The following is a 21,163-nucleotide window of genomic DNA, read 5'->3' on the forward strand; positions in this document are numbered from 1 at the left end:
ATAAAAGAAAATAGTTTTGAATCTAGTATTTTTTGTAAATACATTGAAGCCTTAAAAAAAATAGATGCTTTCATGTGTGTTAAGACATTCTGTGTATATCACTAGAATTCGCATATGTTTGAGTCTAGAGCACATTAATTTCTTGGTAAGATTAACTTCATTCACTTCACTTTGGCATTTTATAAAATGTTTAGATTTATCTCTTCTTAATTCATGTAGCATATTGCAGTCCTAGGCAGTTAAACGGTGTACTAAAATTTCATTATGATTTTTCACTTTTAGATTTGTATAGTTATAATATCTAGCCAGTAAAATCGAACATTGACTGAATAACTGAAGCTGGGCTGTTATTACCTGGTTTCAATTCCAGGAAGTGGGAAAATCTGCCTTTATGAGTTACGCGTGTCTACGTATAACATAAATACAGACCAATTTTCCTTAGAAAGAGTATAAAGGTCCCTTTCTTTAATCTGATAGCCTTGGATCAATTTTCCATCATTAATTAACTTCCATTCAGATTACAAAAATAGCAAATGAAGCCTAAGTTAGTATATTGAGTTTGAAACTCAGCTTAAATCATTAGTTTGAAATTATGCATGAATCTATATGCAAAATTTTATTTTTATTCTCCTTTTAAATTTAAAACGTGATTACTCCTATAAGGAAGTCAAGAATTCCTTATGTGTATGATCACCTTTTACCTTTATTAAATTTTATTTTAAAATGCCTATGAATATTTCTAAAAATTTCAAGGTAAAAATAACTAATTACATGTGTTTGGTTTGGAGCAGAATTATGTGTTTGAAAAATCAGTCCATTATTTTATAAACTGTGATAGGAAGACAAGAATTCCTTATATGTATGATCTGTTTTTACTTTTATTAAATTTTATTTTAAAATAGCTAAGAACAGTCCTAAAAATTAAAAGGTAATTACTTGTTTTTGTTTTGAATTATATGTTTGGAAAATCAGTTAATTATTTTATGAATTGTGATTTATTTTTTGAAGTGTATATTTTAAGTTGCACTTAATTGTTTTAGTTTGTACCTACTGGACGTGACAGTGCTTGTGTAGAAGTACTGAGAGATATTGAAGCTGGAGAAGAAATTACTTGTTATTATGGAGAAGATTTTTTTGGAGATAATAATTCTTATTGTGAATGCGAAACGTGTGAAAGGTAAGATTGTTTCTATTTGAAATTTTCTTATGCATCATTTTACAAATGCTCTGTTTCTCATTAACTGTGCTTTGTAAACTTGTATTTTATAACACTTAAAGGTCCTTCCCACCACATGTATAGGTAATGGAATTTTTCAAATCTGAATCCAAATCTGAAATTTTCCAGTCCAAATAGCATTCTAATATCTGAATTCCAAAGAATATAGTGATATTTGTTTCATAAACCTCTATCTACTTTAGGCATTATATTTCATCAATATCATAAACTAGCACTATTAATTGCCAATAATATTTTGTAGTGTTTCAAAGTGAATAAATAAATTTTAATAAAAGCAGTTAGCATCTGCTATTGTGAAAGCCACTGTAAAATCAGCTCTACCCCATCAGCAGTCAAGTGGGAAATTTTGCTGAACACTAATAGTTCAACCCAGAGTTAAATCCTAGCAAACTGGCTGATTGCATGGCCACTGCCATGGCTTCCTCCATGTGTAATATGCTAAGTATGAGCCAGTATTTCTCCACAAAGCATTCTTTGCCTTACACAGATCACTTGACTTACACAGATCACCTGACTGTGTTTTGCTATATTATGATTGATAGAATCCATAAATCAAGTCCAGCAGATTTTATTTGTTTATTTATTTTTTGCCTATTTCTATATCCCCTCTTATTTATGCAATTCATTATTCTTACCATTTCAAAGATAACTGTAACTTTCAGAAATTGGTTGTATTAGATTCCTCAAAAATCTATGATTGAAACTGAGACTTTCTGATTATCCACATCCCCACAGAATTTCATCAAAAAGTGTTCACGAGGAAAAATAATTATGTTGTAACCCACTATATCACAAAATATTTTATGTGACAACCCAAATATGCACATAGCTTATGCCTATTTTAGCTAACATACAGTGCTGAATTGCATGGATGTTTAAGCTTCTAGAATTCTCTGATTTTTTTTTTTTTTTTTTTTTTTTTTTTTTTTTTTTTTTTAAGAAAACACAAATCACTCTCTACATCAGGAGAACAAAAGTGCAAAAATGTATTTCTTGAAAAATGTAAGTGTTTTGTTACCGATGTTTTTGACCTTTTACAATTTTATTGATTGATTGTTCTTGTATGGAATTCTTGGTGTGCCACCATTTGAAAATGGCTATTGCTTTTCATGCATTAGCTTGGTTGCCAATTTTGTATTAGTTGCCACTGAGTTTATGAATGCTCTCCAAAATCACCAAGTTTGTGACTTTTTGTTGGGATTGCTGATAATCAGGAAATTCCTTCGAATATGTATCAAGAATCAATATATTTAGTTTTCTCTCTTTCTCATTGTTTGTAAAATATAAATATTTGATCAACAGAATCAACGTTTGGTAAGTTTTTAGCATTCACTGAGTTTTAATTAAATGGCGCTAGATCTTAGATTTCTCTCATTTATTTCAGCAAGTTTTTTTTTTTTTTTTTTTTTTTTTTTAGTCCAAAGGGGCAATTTGCCCTGAAGGACTATTGTTTTTGTATATATAAATGTATATATGTTTCTCACATTGTGATAAAACAACAGTACCAACCTACAGCCATCAAAATTTGAATGACGTAATCTTCCGTAGAATATAGGCATGTGGAAGTCCTAATATGAATTTGAAATTTGTTTTATTATCGATTTCATATTTTGTAACACTTCAAAGAATTTTTGCTTAACAAACTCAACGGTTTCAAAACGACAAATGGCAATGTTGTGCAGAAAAACCATTTTTATCTCCAGTCCGTGAGACCACGTATCGGAAATTTTAAAGATATGCTCAATTTAAAGTTATTTTGCGATATTGCTCTTAAACTGAATTTTATGGTTTAAGTGCGAAGAACATGATATTTAATAAATAAAGGCAAACACAAAATGTTAAAAAAAATGCCCCTTTGGACGTAATTTAAAATCTGAAACCATTCAGATTTTCTTTTTAATTAGTATTTCGGCTGATTTAAGTGATACAAAGATGGGAATAGTCGAAATTGCTTTCCTTGAATTTTTTTTAAAAATTAACTTTAGAATTCCTCGCACTAACTATGATGTATTTTTAAATCAAAATATTTATTTCATTTTTAGCAACACTATTAAAAATTATGATAAGATCAGATTTTTAAAAAGAAAGTTAAATGAATGAAAAGCATTAAATAGAGTGGAAGATCTTGAATGAAATGTGAGGTAAATTACTTAAGGGAATAATTGTCAAATGTTTAGTGGCTGAGGTTTACTTTTATTTTTTTCCCTTTATTCTGTGTAATGAAAATAAGAAAAAATATCTAACACCTTTAAAATAATTTTGTTTAAGTCACACAGTTTTAATTAAATGTACTAAAAAGCTAAGGGGGGAATATGCAAGCAAAAATGGTTAAAGTACAGGGTTAGTTTGAAAAACAAACATATATGTACTTTTTTTTTAGCTGTTACAATGTTTTTAGTCTTTTAGGGCTAAATATAAAATTAAGCAAATATAATTGCGAATTATCACTGTATCCAAGAACAAATTTAAAGCCTAGAAAGCCTAGAGAAAGTCAAAGTAACCTTTTTATGTAAACAGAATGTAGAACATAGGGACAGTCTCTTGTGCTACAATTTCTACAACTTGTGTTGATGCAAAATAAAATAGAACAGTCTAAATTAAATCAAGTGTTGAACAGTTGTCAATGACTGCACAATTAAATACTACTAGAAGCTGCCTTAGTAATTCTACTAGAGTGTCAAAATTCAAGTATTGGTAGCGACAAAATGCAAAGCTGAATAATTACAACTATTAGAACTGGTCTTAAAATCCGAAAACCTTAGTTTAAAATATTTGCTACTTATTTGCATTTGTAAGGAATATAGAAAAAATAAGTTATGGCAAAGACTGAAATTATAAATAACTGGTTAATTAACATCGAATTCCCTACAATATCATTAAAATGATGCTAAATGCTCCCTGATAAAAACAAGCACATCTGAATTTATAAGAATTTAAAATGTTTGTCTTTCAGGCTAACCCTCTGCACTTTAAAATTAAAAATATCATTTTTGCTCACATATTTTCCCCCTTAGCTTTTTAGTACAAGATTATAAAAGGTTTTTAAATATGCATGCAATTTGCTCTGTCCTTAGAACATTTAGAAAACAAGCTACCCTAAATTTTAAAATGGATTCTTCCATGCAGTGATTGCTTTTGTTTTACTAATTTATTTTTTCGTGGGTTTCGGGTGCATAATGGAACAATAATACTGCTTTATAGAACAATATGGCGAAGAATATTTAATTTAATAATGGTTTTGAAGATTACTGCATATGAAAAGACAAGGAGAGTAACAACAGTGTTGATACCAACGACTTACGTATAGCAGACAGCAGAGATAATAGTTAGTTCCAGCAGCCCTAAATGATTTGAGGCCTAGGAAGTAGGAGTTGATAATAATAACAGTGAGCAAGATTCAAGATAAGGGATGGAAAATTGAAGATATCTTAATAGATACTGCAATCTTAATAATATTACTATGCATTCTTATGTAGGTTTCTTTTAAATAGAGATAATATTGTAATAGTTACCAACAGTTTATCCATGAATACTTTTCATTTGCTGTGTTTTTACTGTAACACTATCCTTCGGGAATTAAATTTTTCTTATAATTTTCCCTTCAATTTTCATACAATAAAATTAGTAATTAAAAAAAAGGATAGAATATGCAAATAAACGTGGTATAAATAAAATCATTGCTTATTTGGATTAGCAGTGACATGTAAAGCTTTCAAAATTAGTATAAATTAAATTTTAGAATGATATGGTTTTAATGGAAAGCTCCATGCATTTTAAAGAAAACTGCAACCTTAAGGAGCAAAACCTTGAAACCAGCAGCTTTTACCAATCTCTATCAAAGTGCTTAGTGGCCTGCAATAAAACCATTTTATTCTAAGATCATTTCTATTAATTCATTATTAACTATTTCATTTTCTAAGGTCTTCATTTTGAATTTCTAAGGTCTTCATTTTGAATCTAGTATTAGCATGCATTTACTCAATGTATTAAAGATTTCTTGGAAATTTAATATAGAATTAGGTTCGCTGCAAACTATAAAATAAATCCCCCAACATATTATGATTAAGTGATATATAGGAACTTGAAAAAACATATGTATATATAAATACCAGTTTAAAACAAGTAGAAAAATCATAACTGTAATGATGTAATAATTTACAAAATATGCAAAAAAGTTTAAACTGTTTTTCTTGTTTTGTAAAAGTTCAGCTGTTTGTGCTAAATATTACAGATAGTATTATGTTTTATGAGTTTATGAATATGGTATTTTTCATAAATGCAGCTCTTTTTTTTAATTATAAAATAATTATTCTTCAATTGTAGAAGAGGGAGAGGAGCTTTCCGGACAAAAACTCCAAAGCAGGATTTCTTCTTAGAGTCTAGACTTGCTTATTGTCTCCGTGAAACTGACAACAGGTTAAACAGATTCAAAAAACAGGCTAATGCTGCTGATAACAATGCAAGGAGAAATGATTTTCTGGCAAGTTTACCAGGTATGGAATATATTATTGAGTATTTTCTGAAGTGTCTAAATGCATCCAAAGATAACTGATTTATACAGTCAAAAGTTGATAATCCGAAATAATCTATAATCTGGACCTCAAAGCTACAAACTTTCTGCACATGCGTCAACGCATAATGCGTTCGCGCATGCGCATAGGCGTTTCTGCATGCGCGTAATACTTTTATGCATGCGCATAATACGTTTACTGTTGGCAGTGGTGATAAAGGCAAAGCATATTTTGCTTCCCTTAAATAAAGCTAAGACTAATCTAAATAAAATTCATGCTTTATTCCGTAAATTAAAATAAAAGAGCTAACACTATAGCTTTTACATTTAAAATCATTTGATTGAAAGCAAACTAGCATTATGCTAACTCATAATAACACAAGAGAACAAGACATTCGCCGATACCAGCATACATATACTATATAATACTCGGGCAACCGGCCGATCTTGACGTCATCGGCCAATCAGCGGCAACCACATTAGCTTACCGCCGATTGACCTCCGATCAAAATTTGCATGTGGAAAACTAAAGCCAACAAACGGCCCTCTTTTCCTCATGCAAAGACAAAAAAACAAAACTTGCACAGAAGTTCATAGTTCATTTCTATTATACGAAAACACTTATTGTCTTAAACACTGACAACATCTAAACAAAACTTTCTTAAATTAACAGCAGTCGCTGCTTTTGTAAATAAGTCGGCAGTATTTAATTTACTGGTGATAAATTCAAGGTCAAACACTCCATCATTTACTAGTCTTCTAACAAAGTGATATTTTACATCTATGTGCTTAGTTCGGCGATTTTCTATTAGCGATCTAGAAAAATCAGTGGCAGACTTGTTATCGCAAAATAGTTTACACTCTCTTAAATTAAACTTTAAAATTTCATCTTGTAAGACATTTTTCATCCACATTAATTCCTTCGCTGCTTCAGATAAGGCGATATACTCCGCTTCCATGGTTGATAAACTTACACATTTTTCTTTAACAGTTTTCCACATTACCGGTACTTCATCTAAATATAATATAAATCCTCCCATGGACACGCGGTCATCTCTATTACTTGCATAATCAGCATCTGAATAACAATATAAATTTATATGTTTAATCTTCGATAAGTTTAACTTATATAATTTAGTACTGTTGAGATAACCAAGCAATTTCAACAATGCTTCCCAATGCCTAATTCCAGGATTCTCCTGAAATTGTGATAAGATATTCACTGCATGTAATATCAGGCCTTGTCCTGTTAGCTACAAAAACTAAACATCCTAACAGATTTCTAAAGGGTAATGTACGCATTTCCGTAATTTCTGCACCTGTAGATGGACAATCTAATTTTGTAAGAATAGTGCCTGTAGCTATGGGAAGTAAAGTTATTGGTATCTGGAAATGTTTAAATTTTTCAAAAATTTCTTCGATATATTTTCAGCTGATGTATAAAAACTCCATTCTCATTCTCTAAGAATTCAGTTCCAAGTAACGTTTTAGTTTTGCCTAATACTTTAAGATAAAAAAACTTACTCAGCTGTGAAATTACTTTATCTATACTATGTTGATCTTTACTAAAAATCACAATATCATCTACATATAACAAGAGAATTACATTTGAACTCTTATAAACACAATTACACCATTGTATTTTCTTAAAATGTAGATTTTCTAAAGTACTTTCAAATTCACAAAACCATTCATGATTGCTTTGATGTAGACCGTAAATGGCCTTGTGTATTAAACGCACTTTATTTTCCTCTTCGATAAATCCCTCTGGTTGGGTCATATATATTTTCTCATTTAGGTTTGCGTATAAATATGCATTCTTTACATCTAACTGACAGTTAGTCCATCCATATAAACATACCAGGATAGTGAAAAATATTCTTATGATTGAAAAATTTACTACAGGACTGTAAACGTCATCAAAATCTTAACCTCTTTTCTGCCTGAATCCCTGTGCTACTAAACGTGCTTTGTATCACTTGATTCTTTTCATTTCTTTTTAGCGTATAGACCCATTTGTTTCCTATCATAGTTTTATTTTCTGGCTTTTCGACTAATTCCCAAACCTTTCTTTTCTTCATTGTGTCAATTTCTTCTTTCATTGCGTCATCCCATTCTTCGGCATTTACTGATTTTCGTGCTTCTTTAAAATTTTGTGGGATAACAATTTCTACGGAATTTGCCTCTTCAGACACGGAGCTAGTCTCCTGTTCTATAAAATTAACTTTCCCGGAGTATTCGTTTTTTCCACTAAAATCGAACTTATCTTTTTCAAATTTAATATTTTTTGCCTCACAATACTTTTCAATATCATTATAGGATCTAAAACGGGTGTTTGTTCCCTCTACATAATAATATATGTCTGTACGTGTTCCATCTGGTCTTTTAACTGCTTTTGTTTGCCAGTTTAAGTCTGATACTTCTTTCGGAGTAGATTTGTCATCTGACAACTTTATTTCTTCTCTAGAAATTTCCTGTTCTTCATCTGATTCTGCTAATAGCTCAGATTCCTCTAGTCTTTTAAATTTAGGTTTTGATTTCTGTTCCAGAATGCCATTTGCTGCATACAGTTTTTCATCGAACTTCACATTACAGGTTTCTATTAATCTGCGTTCTTCTGGCAGCCATATCCTATAACCCCTAGTTTCCTTCGCATATCCTACCATGATTCCTTCTTTGCACCTTATTTGTAATTTATTTTTAATCTGTTTTGGCACGCCAACATAGGCTTTACATCTAAATATTTTAAAATAAACAACACTGGGTTTTCTATTTAGGAACATTTCACAAGGGGTTCGGTTGCTTTTATGACATACTCTGTTCAACGTATGTACGAAACAGCCAAGAGCTTCTGCCCACCATTCTTTTCCCATTTTACCATCATTAAGCATAGCTTTAACTGTGTATAATGCCATTCGGTTAAAACATTCACACACACCGTTCTCTTCTGGAGTGTACGCGTTTGTGCGTTCAACACTAATTCCATTTTCGGCTAAGTACCCATCGAATTGCCTGTTACAAAATTCCCCACCGTTATCGGTGCGTATACTTATTAATTTTCTATTCGTCAGTCTTTCCATTTGCCTATGATAATTCTTAAAATTGTAGAACGATTAATGTTTTTATTTTTCATACAATACACTGTTACTAATCTACTATAGTCCTCCACAATAGCAAGAAAATATTTACTCCCACCCTTAGATGGAACTGGTAGTGGGCCACAAACGTCTAAATAAACTAACTGCAATGGTTTATCCGATCTCTTCGGAAAGTTTTAAAAGTTATTCTACTAGATTTAGCAATAATACACGGTTCACACCTCTCCATTGGTTTTCCAATTTCTGGTAACCCTTTCACGCTTTGATTCTTACTAGTTTTCTTAATATAATCAAAATTTATGTGGCTAAATCTCCGATGCTATAGCATTGCATCGTCTATTTTATTTAACCTTCCAATTTCTGTACCGTAACCAACCTCTTTTTCATCTCTTGCATATCTAAATGGTTTTACGTGATAAAGTCCGTCATATCGTTTAGGGTAGCATAATCTATCCCAATTATTAAAGTATATCCATATCTTCCCTTTTGAAATCACAAAATGAGCACCTGCCTTTTCTAACCTTGCTCCCGATAGTAAATTTCTTCTTAGATTTGGATTATATAACACATTATCTGACTCAATCCAATTTATTCGATTGCCTACTTTTACTGCAAATTTGACGGTACCCTTTCCAGTAACTTTCACTATTTCCTACAGCTAAAGACATACGTATATCGTTTATTTCTTCGAAATTTGTCATTAAATTTCAATTATTACAGAAATGAGTTGTAGCTGCAGTATCTACGACCCAATTAAATTTATCTGCATTACCTTCTTTATCTGTAGTTGTTACGTAATTTTCTACTAACATAAATTCTTTATCTTTAAACTCTCCATTTTTATCGTCTATTTTAAACTTCTGATTTTTACTTACATTTTCTTTACATTGAGTGATTAAGTGCCCAAATTTATGACATCTGAAACAAGAACCTATTCTCATATTTCCCATCTTTTTCTTAGATTTAGTTTTATTTTCAACTCTATCTTTCCCTGGATTTGAACCAATAGTATTAAACACGCTTACCTTACTGTCTTCTAAATCGGCATTTACCTGACGAAGTCGGCTTTCTTCCCTTACCAGTTCTTCAGCAATTCTTTCCAGCGTAAAATCTTCGTCCTTCCACCTATAGATCAACTGTACAATGCCGGAGTATTCCTGGGGTAATCTCCTTATTGCCTGAAATCCTTTAAAAAGATGTGCCAAGTTGTGACCAGCTTCAGCCAACTTCTTTGCAGTCATTCTTATCCTCGCGATGAATAATCCTGTTTCTTCATTTTGTGTATATCTAATACTAAAAAATTCATCCAGTAACTGAATTATCCTTGCTCTTGTTTTGGGTTCGAATTGCTTCTGTAGAACTTCCCATGCTTCTTTACCACTTGAACATTCTTGTATCAGTGGCCTGAACTCTGTTTTAATTCCATAATATAATGTAGTGAGGGCTCTGTTCTCTCTCAGTGTGAACACCTGCTATTCACGCCTTGTTGCACTTTTATCTAATTCGTCTTTTTTGTCCTCTATAAAGCTCCAACAATTTCTATCCAGTAACAGCATTTTCCTATCAACTTTCCATCGATCCCAGTGGTCATGGTTTAACAGCTCAAAACCTTCAGGTAGTAATGACATCTTTAATTAAATATGAACAAAACAACGTGAACAAACTTCTAAGACAGGTCAGCTTCTTTTCGTGGATAACGGCCCTCTTCACCTACATTCCTTCAATGCTGAGTTGAACTGGATGACCGATTAGCTGTTGACGCTGGGCCCATAACCCTGTTGGCAGTGGTGATAAAGGCAAAGCATATTTTGCTTCCCTTAAATAAAGCTAAGACTAATCTAAATAAAATTCATGCTTTATTCCGTAAATTAAAATAAAGGAGCTAACACTGTAGCCTTTACATTTAAAATCATTTGATTGAAAGTAAACTAGCATTATGCTAACTCATAATAACACAAGAGAACAAGACATTCGCCGATACCAGCGTACATTTACTATATAATACTCGGCCAACACGCCGATCTTGACGTCATCGGCCAATCAGCAGCAACCATGTTAGCTTACCACCGATTGACCTCCGATCAAAATTTGCATGTGGAAAAGTAAAGCCAACATTTACGCATGCACTTTTAATATATAACGGATGGTATAAGCTAAGCTAAAATGATCTAATTATCTATTTCAGTTAATGTTGCAGATTGCGTTGTTCCTTAATCTTGGAATTGAATCCGACTTATTATTTTTTGCAGACTGTTAGAGCAATTTTATAAAAGTAAGCTTGAAGTTTCGATTATGTCAAATATAATTTCCGATATATATTTACCAATATGTAAACGATCTACAAAGCGAAAGTATGTTTCGATGTCCATCAAACAAAAAGTGGAATTGCTGCAAAAAATGGATAAAGGCATATCCTTTGTTTCTCTAACCATTCCGAAATCTGTTTATCAATTTCACGCTGCTCTGCGGAGGGGAATCTCACGGAGTGCAATGAACTGGAAGTTGATCTGTCAGCACTATCCTTATCTTCAGGGCAGATGTTTTTATTTTATTCAGCATATAGTTCATTACTAAATGTAGTATTTCATCTCGATGTACACTGTCTTTGATATGATTTAAATGAAATTCATTATAAATATCACGAATGCACATCAAATAGTTTTCTGGTTGCAATTTTCTAATTTCGACTATGCGTAATGTATGCTTTACGCACGCGCACGTTGAAAGAAATGTTTAATAAAGTAAACAAATAAATATAATAAGCATTTTTTTAAATAAATTTTGATACCCTTTAGATCATAATTGCTCTTTATTTCATAAATTACGGTTTCATATTTTTAATTTTATAATTTCTGCGTGCCATCTTACCAGATTTAAACTGATGATCTATAATCCGGAATCGCCGAAGTCCTGACGAGTCCGGCTTAAAGACTTTTGACTGTATATGTTTTTGCTCTTAGCTTCTATTTCTGGTAGTTTATTTCAAGTTCAAATTATTTTCTTTTAATAGAGTAAGCATATTAAGTATAGAGAAATATAATTGTCTTCCAAAACTTTTATCCTGGAGAGCACATTCAAGAAATGTATTCATGTTGTAGCAACATAGTAAAATTGTTTTTAATTAAACAGTATCTTGAAATCAGCTATGTTATTAAATCTCATATTTTGACTAATGTTCCAATTTAACAAATGAAGTTCTTGTGCTTGTATCTTGGTATTTGCTGTAAAAATAAAAATTTAAAAAATATAAAATATATAAAAAATTTATAGAAATAATAGTTATTGCAAACATAATTAGAAACCCAGTAATTAACTTTAAAAGTATTAGATAATAAATTTTCTTTTAAGAAAAACAAAATTCTTTATTCAAACTCATCTCAATAATATTCTTTTTATATGTATATTTAAGTGTAAAGGTTAAATAAATTCAGTAATGCAGTAAGTTCAAAATAAAATATTTTTTTTTTAAGTTGAGTAAAATATTGTGCATATTTTGTTCATATTAAAATTCATTGTCAAGAAGGGAGAAGCTCTTTGTTATAATGTATGCTGAAGAAAAAATTGTAGGTTGTATGTAACAGGTCTGTTCAATATTCAAGATGGGGGCCACAGACCTACCCACCAAAGGTTTCAATCTAGCCTGCCAAATAATATTTAAAAATTTTTAAATAATTCCCAAGGTTTTAAAACAAAAATAACTATTTAGAAATATAAAATCTTTGGGCATAATAAAAATCTATAGTAGTAGTATGGCAATCTCTTTCCATGTAAAAAAAAAGTGTTTGCCAAAAACAGTATAGTTTCACTAATCATCAGACTTAATTTGCATGAAAAAAGAAAGAAAAAAAGAAAAAAAAAAAAAAAAAAAAGCACCCCCTAAATGCAAAAGTTTGAACTTCATTCCACATAAATATTTAAAATTTTAAATGTAGTTAATTTTAATATGTCATTAATATAAAATCTAGCAAATATAGTTTTACAATACAACAAACTTTAAAGAACTGGAAGCACGGTTCACTGTAAATGATCTGTTAAAAAATGTATTATCTCCCAAAATAATGCAAAAATTGATTTGTGAATCACAAAAAAGTATGATTAGCATTGTTATATCTTCCAAAAGAAGGACTGATTAAAAAAATCATATAAAGGGTTAATTACAATTAGTATTATGCACATTTTTGTTCTCTTTTAGTTTCATCATACTTAGCATAAAAATCATAGTTTATATGGATCTCCCTAATTACACATCTCTATCTAAAACGCACATTTAGAATTGGCAATTGTCTACATACATTCATTTTGTCAAAGATATGCATGTTTGTAAAGGAAAATTGTAATAACTCTTATAAAGAATACTCTAAATTTTGCAAAAGATCTAAGGTTTGCAAAGCCGTCCATTCAAAAGACAAATTTCTACTTCCTAAAAAGTGAATTACCTGTATAGCCTCAAACACATGAGGATGTTTTTACTACTTTCTCTTTTCTTAAATAGCAAAACTTTCAAAATTTCCATCATAACATCTTGAACAGAGCTCCACCTAACAGCTCAAACAAAAATCTGAAGGAGAATGAGAATCTCTTCATGTTTTTTTCCCGCAATGGTTAGGGACACCATATATTATCCTAATATATACTTATTGTGTGTGCTGGTTCTGCAAGAACTAGGGAGAATAAGAACTGGTAAAGTTGACTGAAACAAGCAGATTTTATAATAGAATGTGTACAATGGATGTGTATATAGAAATGGTGTGCTGAAGTGGGGAAAGTCCTGTTGAGATCATTGGTTGAAAGGAGTCCTGTTGCATAAATAATAATTCCTAGTGTATGTTTTGAGCAGTATGCGTCACTGCACAAAAACAGAGTATAGTTCACCAGTATGCATTTTATTTAAGGGGCTGCAAATGGAAATTAAGCAACTGCTTACAGAAAATTATTCCCAAGTATACAGCTGTTGAATTGCCCAACATTCAACCGTATTAGCCACGAACTATGCAAGAATGAATCTTGCAGTACCATTTGTGGGCACCTATTGAAAAAGCTGAATAATTGAAAAGTTCTTTCTTTTGATTTTGCCTGACTTTCTTATTTGCTTATTATTCATACCGTCTTTAACTGCTGAACTTACTTCCATAACAAAATCTGCTCATTTCAGTCTCTTCTCCCTCCCTTTATATTTTTGCTAAATATTTTAGAATCACTGTGTATATTTATATTCAAATATTAAAATTATGTGTTCATATCAATCCTTCAAATGCAGGATCCGTGAGAAACGCATTTAACTTTTATCCTGAATATACATTAGAAGCATTCTTGTGTCAGCAGAAACTATAATCTGTTTGTCAGAAAGAAAGGTATGATTTTTTTATGCTTTTTTAATTTTGTATCCACAGCCAGAGGATTAAGTATGCAGAGCTTTTTTGTTTTTGGTTCATTAAGGTAATAATTACTGAGACCAGATCATATCGCATCAGGGGTGATAATTGTAATAATACACGCAATAAAAGAAAAATGGTTCTTAATGCCATGCTTTTAAATGAAACTTTTTTCTTTTTTTCCCTTTCCAGATGGATTATCTTTGAATTCTGATTATTAGTGTATCTGTTGTCTCAAAAAATGTTTTGGTACAACTCTAATAAACGCCTTAATTTCACCAAATGTGGCGATGTGTGTTTTGCGCTGATTTTTGGCACAATTGCGTGTTGTATGGCAACCACGTCGACGTTGAAAAATCTTTTGGTTGAGTAGTTTAATTGCTGGTTGGTTCGTGTCGCGTGTGTTTTTGAAATGGCCTATGTTGCGATGAAAGACGTGGTGGGAAGGTTTCAGCCGCGTATTTTAGATTGTGTGCAGAGTAAATTTAGTATGAAAAGGTACGATGTTGGAGTTGTTAACGAGTCTTTTGTTCACGGATATATTTATGGGGATCGTAGTGTATTTTTGGAATTTCTGTGGGAGTCGGGACTTTTAAAACGGAGTTTGACATGTCCGAAATGCGGAGCTGATATGAGAACTCGGGCGAAAAATGGTGTTTCTGATAGACTTGTGGGGGTTTGCAGTAAAATTGTTGCTAATAAAGTATGTGAGTGTCAGCGGAGTTTAAGGTTTGGATCTTGGTTTTCGTGTAGCAAGTTAACGTTGGAGGAAGTTTTTATTGTTACTTTCGAAATTTTGAATCGTAGGAAGGCATGTGATATAGCAAAATCGTGGAAGTTTTCTTCACAGACGTTGTGTGACTGGTGAAATTTTATTAACGAATGTATTTTGGACTTTGTATGCTCTGTATCTGAGAAGATGGGGGGAAAGATATTTCTGCTTTTAAAAGGAGCTTTCATTATGGTAAGTGCATTTTATTTTATTGTTTTCATTTTGTAGAATGTTATATTCATTGTTTTTTGTATGAATTTCCGTTTTTATTGTTGTTTTTTGAATTGTCTGAAATTCATTTTAGTTTATTTTCTTGATTTGTTTTTAGTGTAGATTGTGCAAGTCGTAGATGTTTTTTAAAGTTGAAACAGAACGCTGTGTACATGGTATTCTTTGAAATTTATTGTTATGTTAATTTATTAAAGCGAGGTGTGCGTAATTCGTAGATTCGTTCATTGCCTGCAGTGTGCCATTCGTAGATGTTTTTTTAAGTTAAAACATGTCGCTGTGTACATTGATTCTTGTCAAATATTTTTGGTTAGGAACTTTACGTTTTTGCTATCTAAATTTTTTTTTTTGTTTTGGATTTTTAGCTTAAATCGTGTGTTCAAAACGTAGTTTTTGCATGTCCGAAAACTGTGTTTTTGGAGACATTTTAGGCTTAAAGTTCGAAATGTTGACAAAAAATTTAGATAGTAATATGGCCGCGTGAAGTTTCTCGCCAAAAATATTTGGCGACTTGAGGGTGCATATCAGAGTAGTTCCAATGTTTTCTATGTATCTTACATTTTGTGTGTTTCTTTGATTGTGATTATTGTGGGAAAATACAATTGTTCTTTTTACGAAATCTGAAAATTTCTGTCTTTGTTGCATGCTTTTGACATCATAATTAATCATTTTTCATTTTTGTTCTAGAATTTAGATCTTCGAGTAACAGCTGTAGCAGCATTGTCTCAGTGCCAGAAAACCAAAAGAAAAAAGTTAAAAATCGCAAAAGCTCTAAATCTCAAGATTCTACTGCTAAAGATGAAAGTAGCAGACTTGATTTACAAAATACTTCAACAAATAATTCTAATGATGAAGGGGAAATTTCTGGAGATGCAAGTTCAGTGAGTAGTCAAGATGATAAATCTCAAAAAGAATGTTCTAATATTGAAAATTTATTGCATAAAAATACTTCTTTGGAGAATTTGCAGCATTCATTCTTAGGCAATTCTGATTCACCTGATGTTACTTTCCACAATGCAGTTTCACAAGCTTTAGATTGCAGTCAAGCATTTTGTTCAGAAATGGAAAATGTTGGTATTCAGGATTCAAGTAGTAGTTCAGAAAATGGTGATTCAGCTAGTGCAAATATAGAATCAGCTTTGACAATAAGCAACAAATATCAGAGTGATTCAGGAATTGGATCTGAAAGCAATGACTTTCCTAATGACTTTGCAGTCACATCAGACACTGTGATAACATCTGTTCCGGTGAAAGAAGCCCAAGAAGATCCTATGTTTCCTAGAACAGAACATAATACATCACTTAGTAATAGTGATAATACTGTTATGTCTAATGATACAAATGAAAATCAGCTGTGCTCTTTACCTCCTTGCCCTTTGATAGAAATCAGTGATACACATCCCACATCAGGTATGCTGTTATCACGAATGAAAGAAACTCTAAAAGCAATCACAGAAAAAATTCCTACATCTGATTCATCATTCCTACATGACTGTGCTCTTTCTCAAGAAAAAGAGAGTTTTGAGAAAGCTTCATATCCGTCCACTCTGAAGCTAAAGTGGACCCATGAGAAACAAAATGACATAAAAATTGCTTCTGTTGCAGAAAGGGCTAATCTGCCTTCATCCCCACACGAACGCTCAAAACTAATACTTCGAATTAAGAAAACATATTCAGGGATTATTTATTCCTCGACTAATCCTTTTGGTTTGAGAAATCCAGAAAGATGTACTTCATATGATAAGTATAGTTCTGACCATGAAGAATGCTTAACTCGTAGGAATACCTGTAGATATAAAAAGAAAAAAAGCAAACACAAAACTCACCGACACAGATCTGATAGTGATCACCATCATAAAGTATTAAAGCGCAATTTTAATGACTCTTTTGAAACACTGGAACAGCATAGTTCTGTTCCAAACAATTGTGTAAATGGTGAAAATTTTTCTGAGTTTCTAAAGCGGGTGGGTGAAGTGAAGTTCAAAAGAATTAAACTAAAATATGGGGAAAATAACTCTTTAAACATAGACATTCCACCTACAAAACATAAAAAAGTGTCTTAATTTTTTAATGTACATTTTTTCATTCTTAAAACATTTTATATAGCAATATTGTTTACTGTATATAGAAAGTAATTTTTATTGTTCTTAACACTGCCATTGCATGGTTCTTAAACTCAAATTATGTTTCTGTGTAATTCTTAAGAATTGTGGTTGCTACCATTACCGGTGTTGTGCTCTTTTACTTGCAGTTTAAAATTAAATATTGTCAGTAGTTTTTTGAAGTAAAAATATCAATTTGAAGGATGTATGATAGCTATTAATTTCAGTTGAGTGGAATTTAAATATTCCTTTAGGAAGTGATTGTAAAATTTTTGAAGACAGAGAACACATTTTTATTTTTATATATATTTTAAAAGTTTCTTTTATTGACAGTATTATGAATCATATTAAAATGCCTTGATTTTATTTAAATTTATTTTGTTTCTATTTTCTTTGCTTTACTTTCTTACTAGATATTTATTTTTTGTTTGAATTAAAATTAGGTATTTAAGAGCAGAATTTTTATTTATTTATATTTATATTTTATCTTACAATCATTGGTATAATTTATTCTTATAATATAAAATTGGCATTTAAAAATTAAGAAAACTTGTTTGAAATACAAAAAATAAGAATTCATTGTTTATAATTTCGTAAATTAACTGTTAAGTTTATAATTTCATAAATTAACTGTTAAGTTAATTTATGAAATTATAAACAATGAATTTTTAATTTTTTAAAAAGAAGAACTCAAATAGTAAATGCATTTTGTTAAAAAAATGCAAAAAAAAGGGGGTTATTTTATGGATGATTTTGATTTTTTTCTCTCCTTTAGATGGAAAAATGATTTAGAAAATATTTTAGAGAATAAAAATATTGTGATAATTTTTCTATACTCTTTCATTAAGGAAGAAATGTACATAAATATAATTAAGTTTCTGCTACACTAAATTTAAAATTCAAAATGTTAAGAAATATGATAAAGGTAGCTTAGCCTGTTTTGATTCTTAATATTTTTGTATAAATATTTAACATTTTCTGATTGGCTTTGGAACATGTAAAGACTTGTTATGAATCCATTAAAAGTTCAGATCATGTTTTATGTTTAGAATTGCTACCGAGGGAAATTATTTTAAGATTATTAAATAAATATATTATTATTTGTTCATATTATAAAACAATATCTTGTCAGTATTCTGTATCTGTAAACAGCATATATGGTAGCCAGAGTAAAATTTATTTTTGTCCTGAAATGCTGTAGAAATAAGATTTTTTTTTATTTGTTTTGAGTATAGATTAATTCGCAATTTTGTAAGAAGTACACATTATCATACAGTTTGGGAACTATCTCTGTAACTGGTTGAAACAGTTATAAATGGTTGAACTGTGATGTATGCAATTCTGTAAAACAGATCTTTAAAACTTGTACTCATATATTTATTGTGTATTTATATTTATCAGATTACTGCCACAGTTTGTATTCATCAAACGAATCATTGTACATAAGTATTTTTCATTGCTTCTGTAATTATTGTGTTCTGCATGTTAAAATTATAATAATCAGTGCTTTTTTAAAAAATTATTCTGCTGAATTTTTGTAAATATAATTATATGCTGTTCTGTTGTGTGTAGTATATTCTTTTCATCTGTGCTTAGATAAATTCAAAAAGGAAAATATTTTGACTTTATTTTGAAATAAAATCTGTAACTTTTAGTTATACATGTTCAGATGTGTATGATTGTACATCAAAATCTATTTTTTATTCTAAAATATGATCATATTAATTTCATGTATCCGTACTTTCAGTATTTTTGCACATTATGCTTGTTAAAGCAGTTTAATTTGAAGTTTATTCCTAAATCAAATTATCTGAAAACTCAGTTGGTTTTAAGGAAATGTTGAAGTAACTATCTTGAAGCTGGTCTTTGATTATGTTTTATGTTGTAAAACATGATTTGGTGCTTTTCTGTGATCTAATTGTTTTAGAATGTATTTGCTTTCCTGAATAAATTTGCACTTGAATTAATAGAAGTATTAATAAATACTCTTAGATCCATAGTTAAATAATTGTATATTGCAAAATAAATCCTTATAATATATATAATTTGTGAATTAAATTATTTTAGATTCATAGTTAAATAATTATATATTGCAAAATAAATCCTTGTAATGTATAAAATTTGTGAATTAAATTATTTTATTAGATCTTGATTTTATTCCTTTCATTTTGTGAAATTTTTCCTGGTTTTCAATTTTAGTTTGATTGCAGAAAATGTACCAGACTTTTATATTTTATAAAATATTTTTTGACAGTTTACAATTAAAAGATATTACTTCCTCAGATTTTGTAACCATAGGTTCATTCATAATATTAAATTTCCAAATATTTTACATTGCCTTATATCCTATGTTTTTAAATTTTTTTCATTCATATTCATTTTACTCAAATTATTTGTGTCATGCCTTTTTATTTCCCTATATTTTATATACTTAAAAGTGTAGAACTTTCAAACAGATGAATTAATATTTGATTTTACATGAAGTTTTATACAGTTTAAATGTTATATCTGTTCAAAAGTTATTCATTGAATGTGTGCCACCATTTCAATTATGTTGCAGTTTTTAAGCAAACAATGTATCTTTTTTTTTTTGTGTTTGTAAAAATCATCATATGAAGAAATGTATGTATGTATATGCATTATAAATGAAGAAAAAGTAAAATCAGTTTTTAATATGTAAATAGGTATCTATTAGTGTTTTACAACTTTATTAGCAAATAATGATGATGATGTAATATTTTTATATGTTAGGTTAATAGAATATTTTATGTTTTTAAGAATCTTTTTTCTGTATGTGATATCATGGTACTGTATATAAGTAGTATATATGAATCAACATTTTTTCATTCTGCATATGAGCTTTAGCTATGTAGAAAATATATATTTTATTTTGAAGTATAACCTAAAAATCAGATTAAACTGGGCAGTAATCTTGTGTTTTCCCCCCTACATTGAAACTTATTATTTGGCTTAATACTGGGTTCTAAGACTCAGGTGTGAACAAACATTTGAAATTCTTTGTGTTTGCATATTTTTTAATGTCTTGCTTATATTGTGTTTAATAAAGTATTACTTATTTATTACAGATTCATGTAATAATAATTCCTATATCGAAATAACAGTTTATGTTATTGTTAAAATTGCTGTTAAATGAGAAATTGTTAACCTTCTCAAAAGATATTATGTTGTATGATTTTTATGTTCTGAATAATATTGACGAATTGGACTTAAATAAAGACAGTTTTTCCTATCAGCACATTCTGAGTGATAAAACATGGGTAGATGTATATATATAAACTTCCAAGAGTTAAATCTTCATCAGTAAATTAAATATATATGTATAAAAAAAGTTTTGCACTGCTGTTTTAATGCCATTCTAAATTATGGTAGAAATAACTCATATTACATATTCATATATTAGACATATGTACATACAATAACATTGTCAGATATGTATTTTGACTTCTACCGAATCCTTATGATTAGGATGTTCAGCTAATGAGTACTGCATTATTTTATAATACATGTATAATACAATAATGCTGTTGTGGACTAAACATATCAGTTGTTTATATTAAAAGTAAATTGGAAAAATAAATCTTTGTATTTTACTATTTTATTTTAGCTGTGAAAAATTAAATGCAGTTATTTAATAAAAAACCACTGTGTGTGGTATATGGATCATATTATAAATATAGCAGCTAATATATTGAAGTAATTTGCTAATTTGTGTAGTGTATTGCACAAGCATTAAAATGTAATAATTTTGGAACTCGCCATTAGTCAACTAGTTGAAACAAAATAAATGCTAGTAATTTTTTCTAAGGTTCAGTGAAATGGGCTG

General features: G+C 30.1%; 1 protein-coding gene across 2 annotated transcripts in view; it reads left to right on the plus strand.

Annotated features, from left to right (window-relative positions):
• The window catches only part of LOC118202357 (uncharacterized), a 53,026-nt gene extending 32,451 nt beyond the window's left edge, over nucleotides 1-20,575 (plus strand). For both annotated transcript variants that reach the window (XM_085814475.1, XM_085814474.1), the window contains 3 exons: nucleotides 1,041-1,177; nucleotides 5,561-5,730; nucleotides 15,905-20,575. In XM_085814475.1, the coding sequence (XP_085670601.1) occupies nucleotides 1,041-1,177; nucleotides 5,561-5,730; nucleotides 15,905-17,280 (1,683 nt within the window). In that variant the 3' untranslated portion in view covers nucleotides 17,281-20,575. The remainder of the gene's footprint in view (nucleotides 1-1,040; nucleotides 1,178-5,560; nucleotides 5,731-15,904) is intronic.
• The last annotated feature ends 588 nt before the right edge of the window (nucleotides 20,576-21,163 follow it).

This window comes from Stegodyphus dumicola, chromosome 4 (assembly GCF_044657685.1).
Source record: "Stegodyphus dumicola isolate Sdum_Otavi_A_Nest chromosome 4, ASM4465768v1".
Taxonomy (NCBI): Eukaryota; Metazoa; Arthropoda; class Arachnida; order Araneae; family Eresidae; genus Stegodyphus; species Stegodyphus dumicola.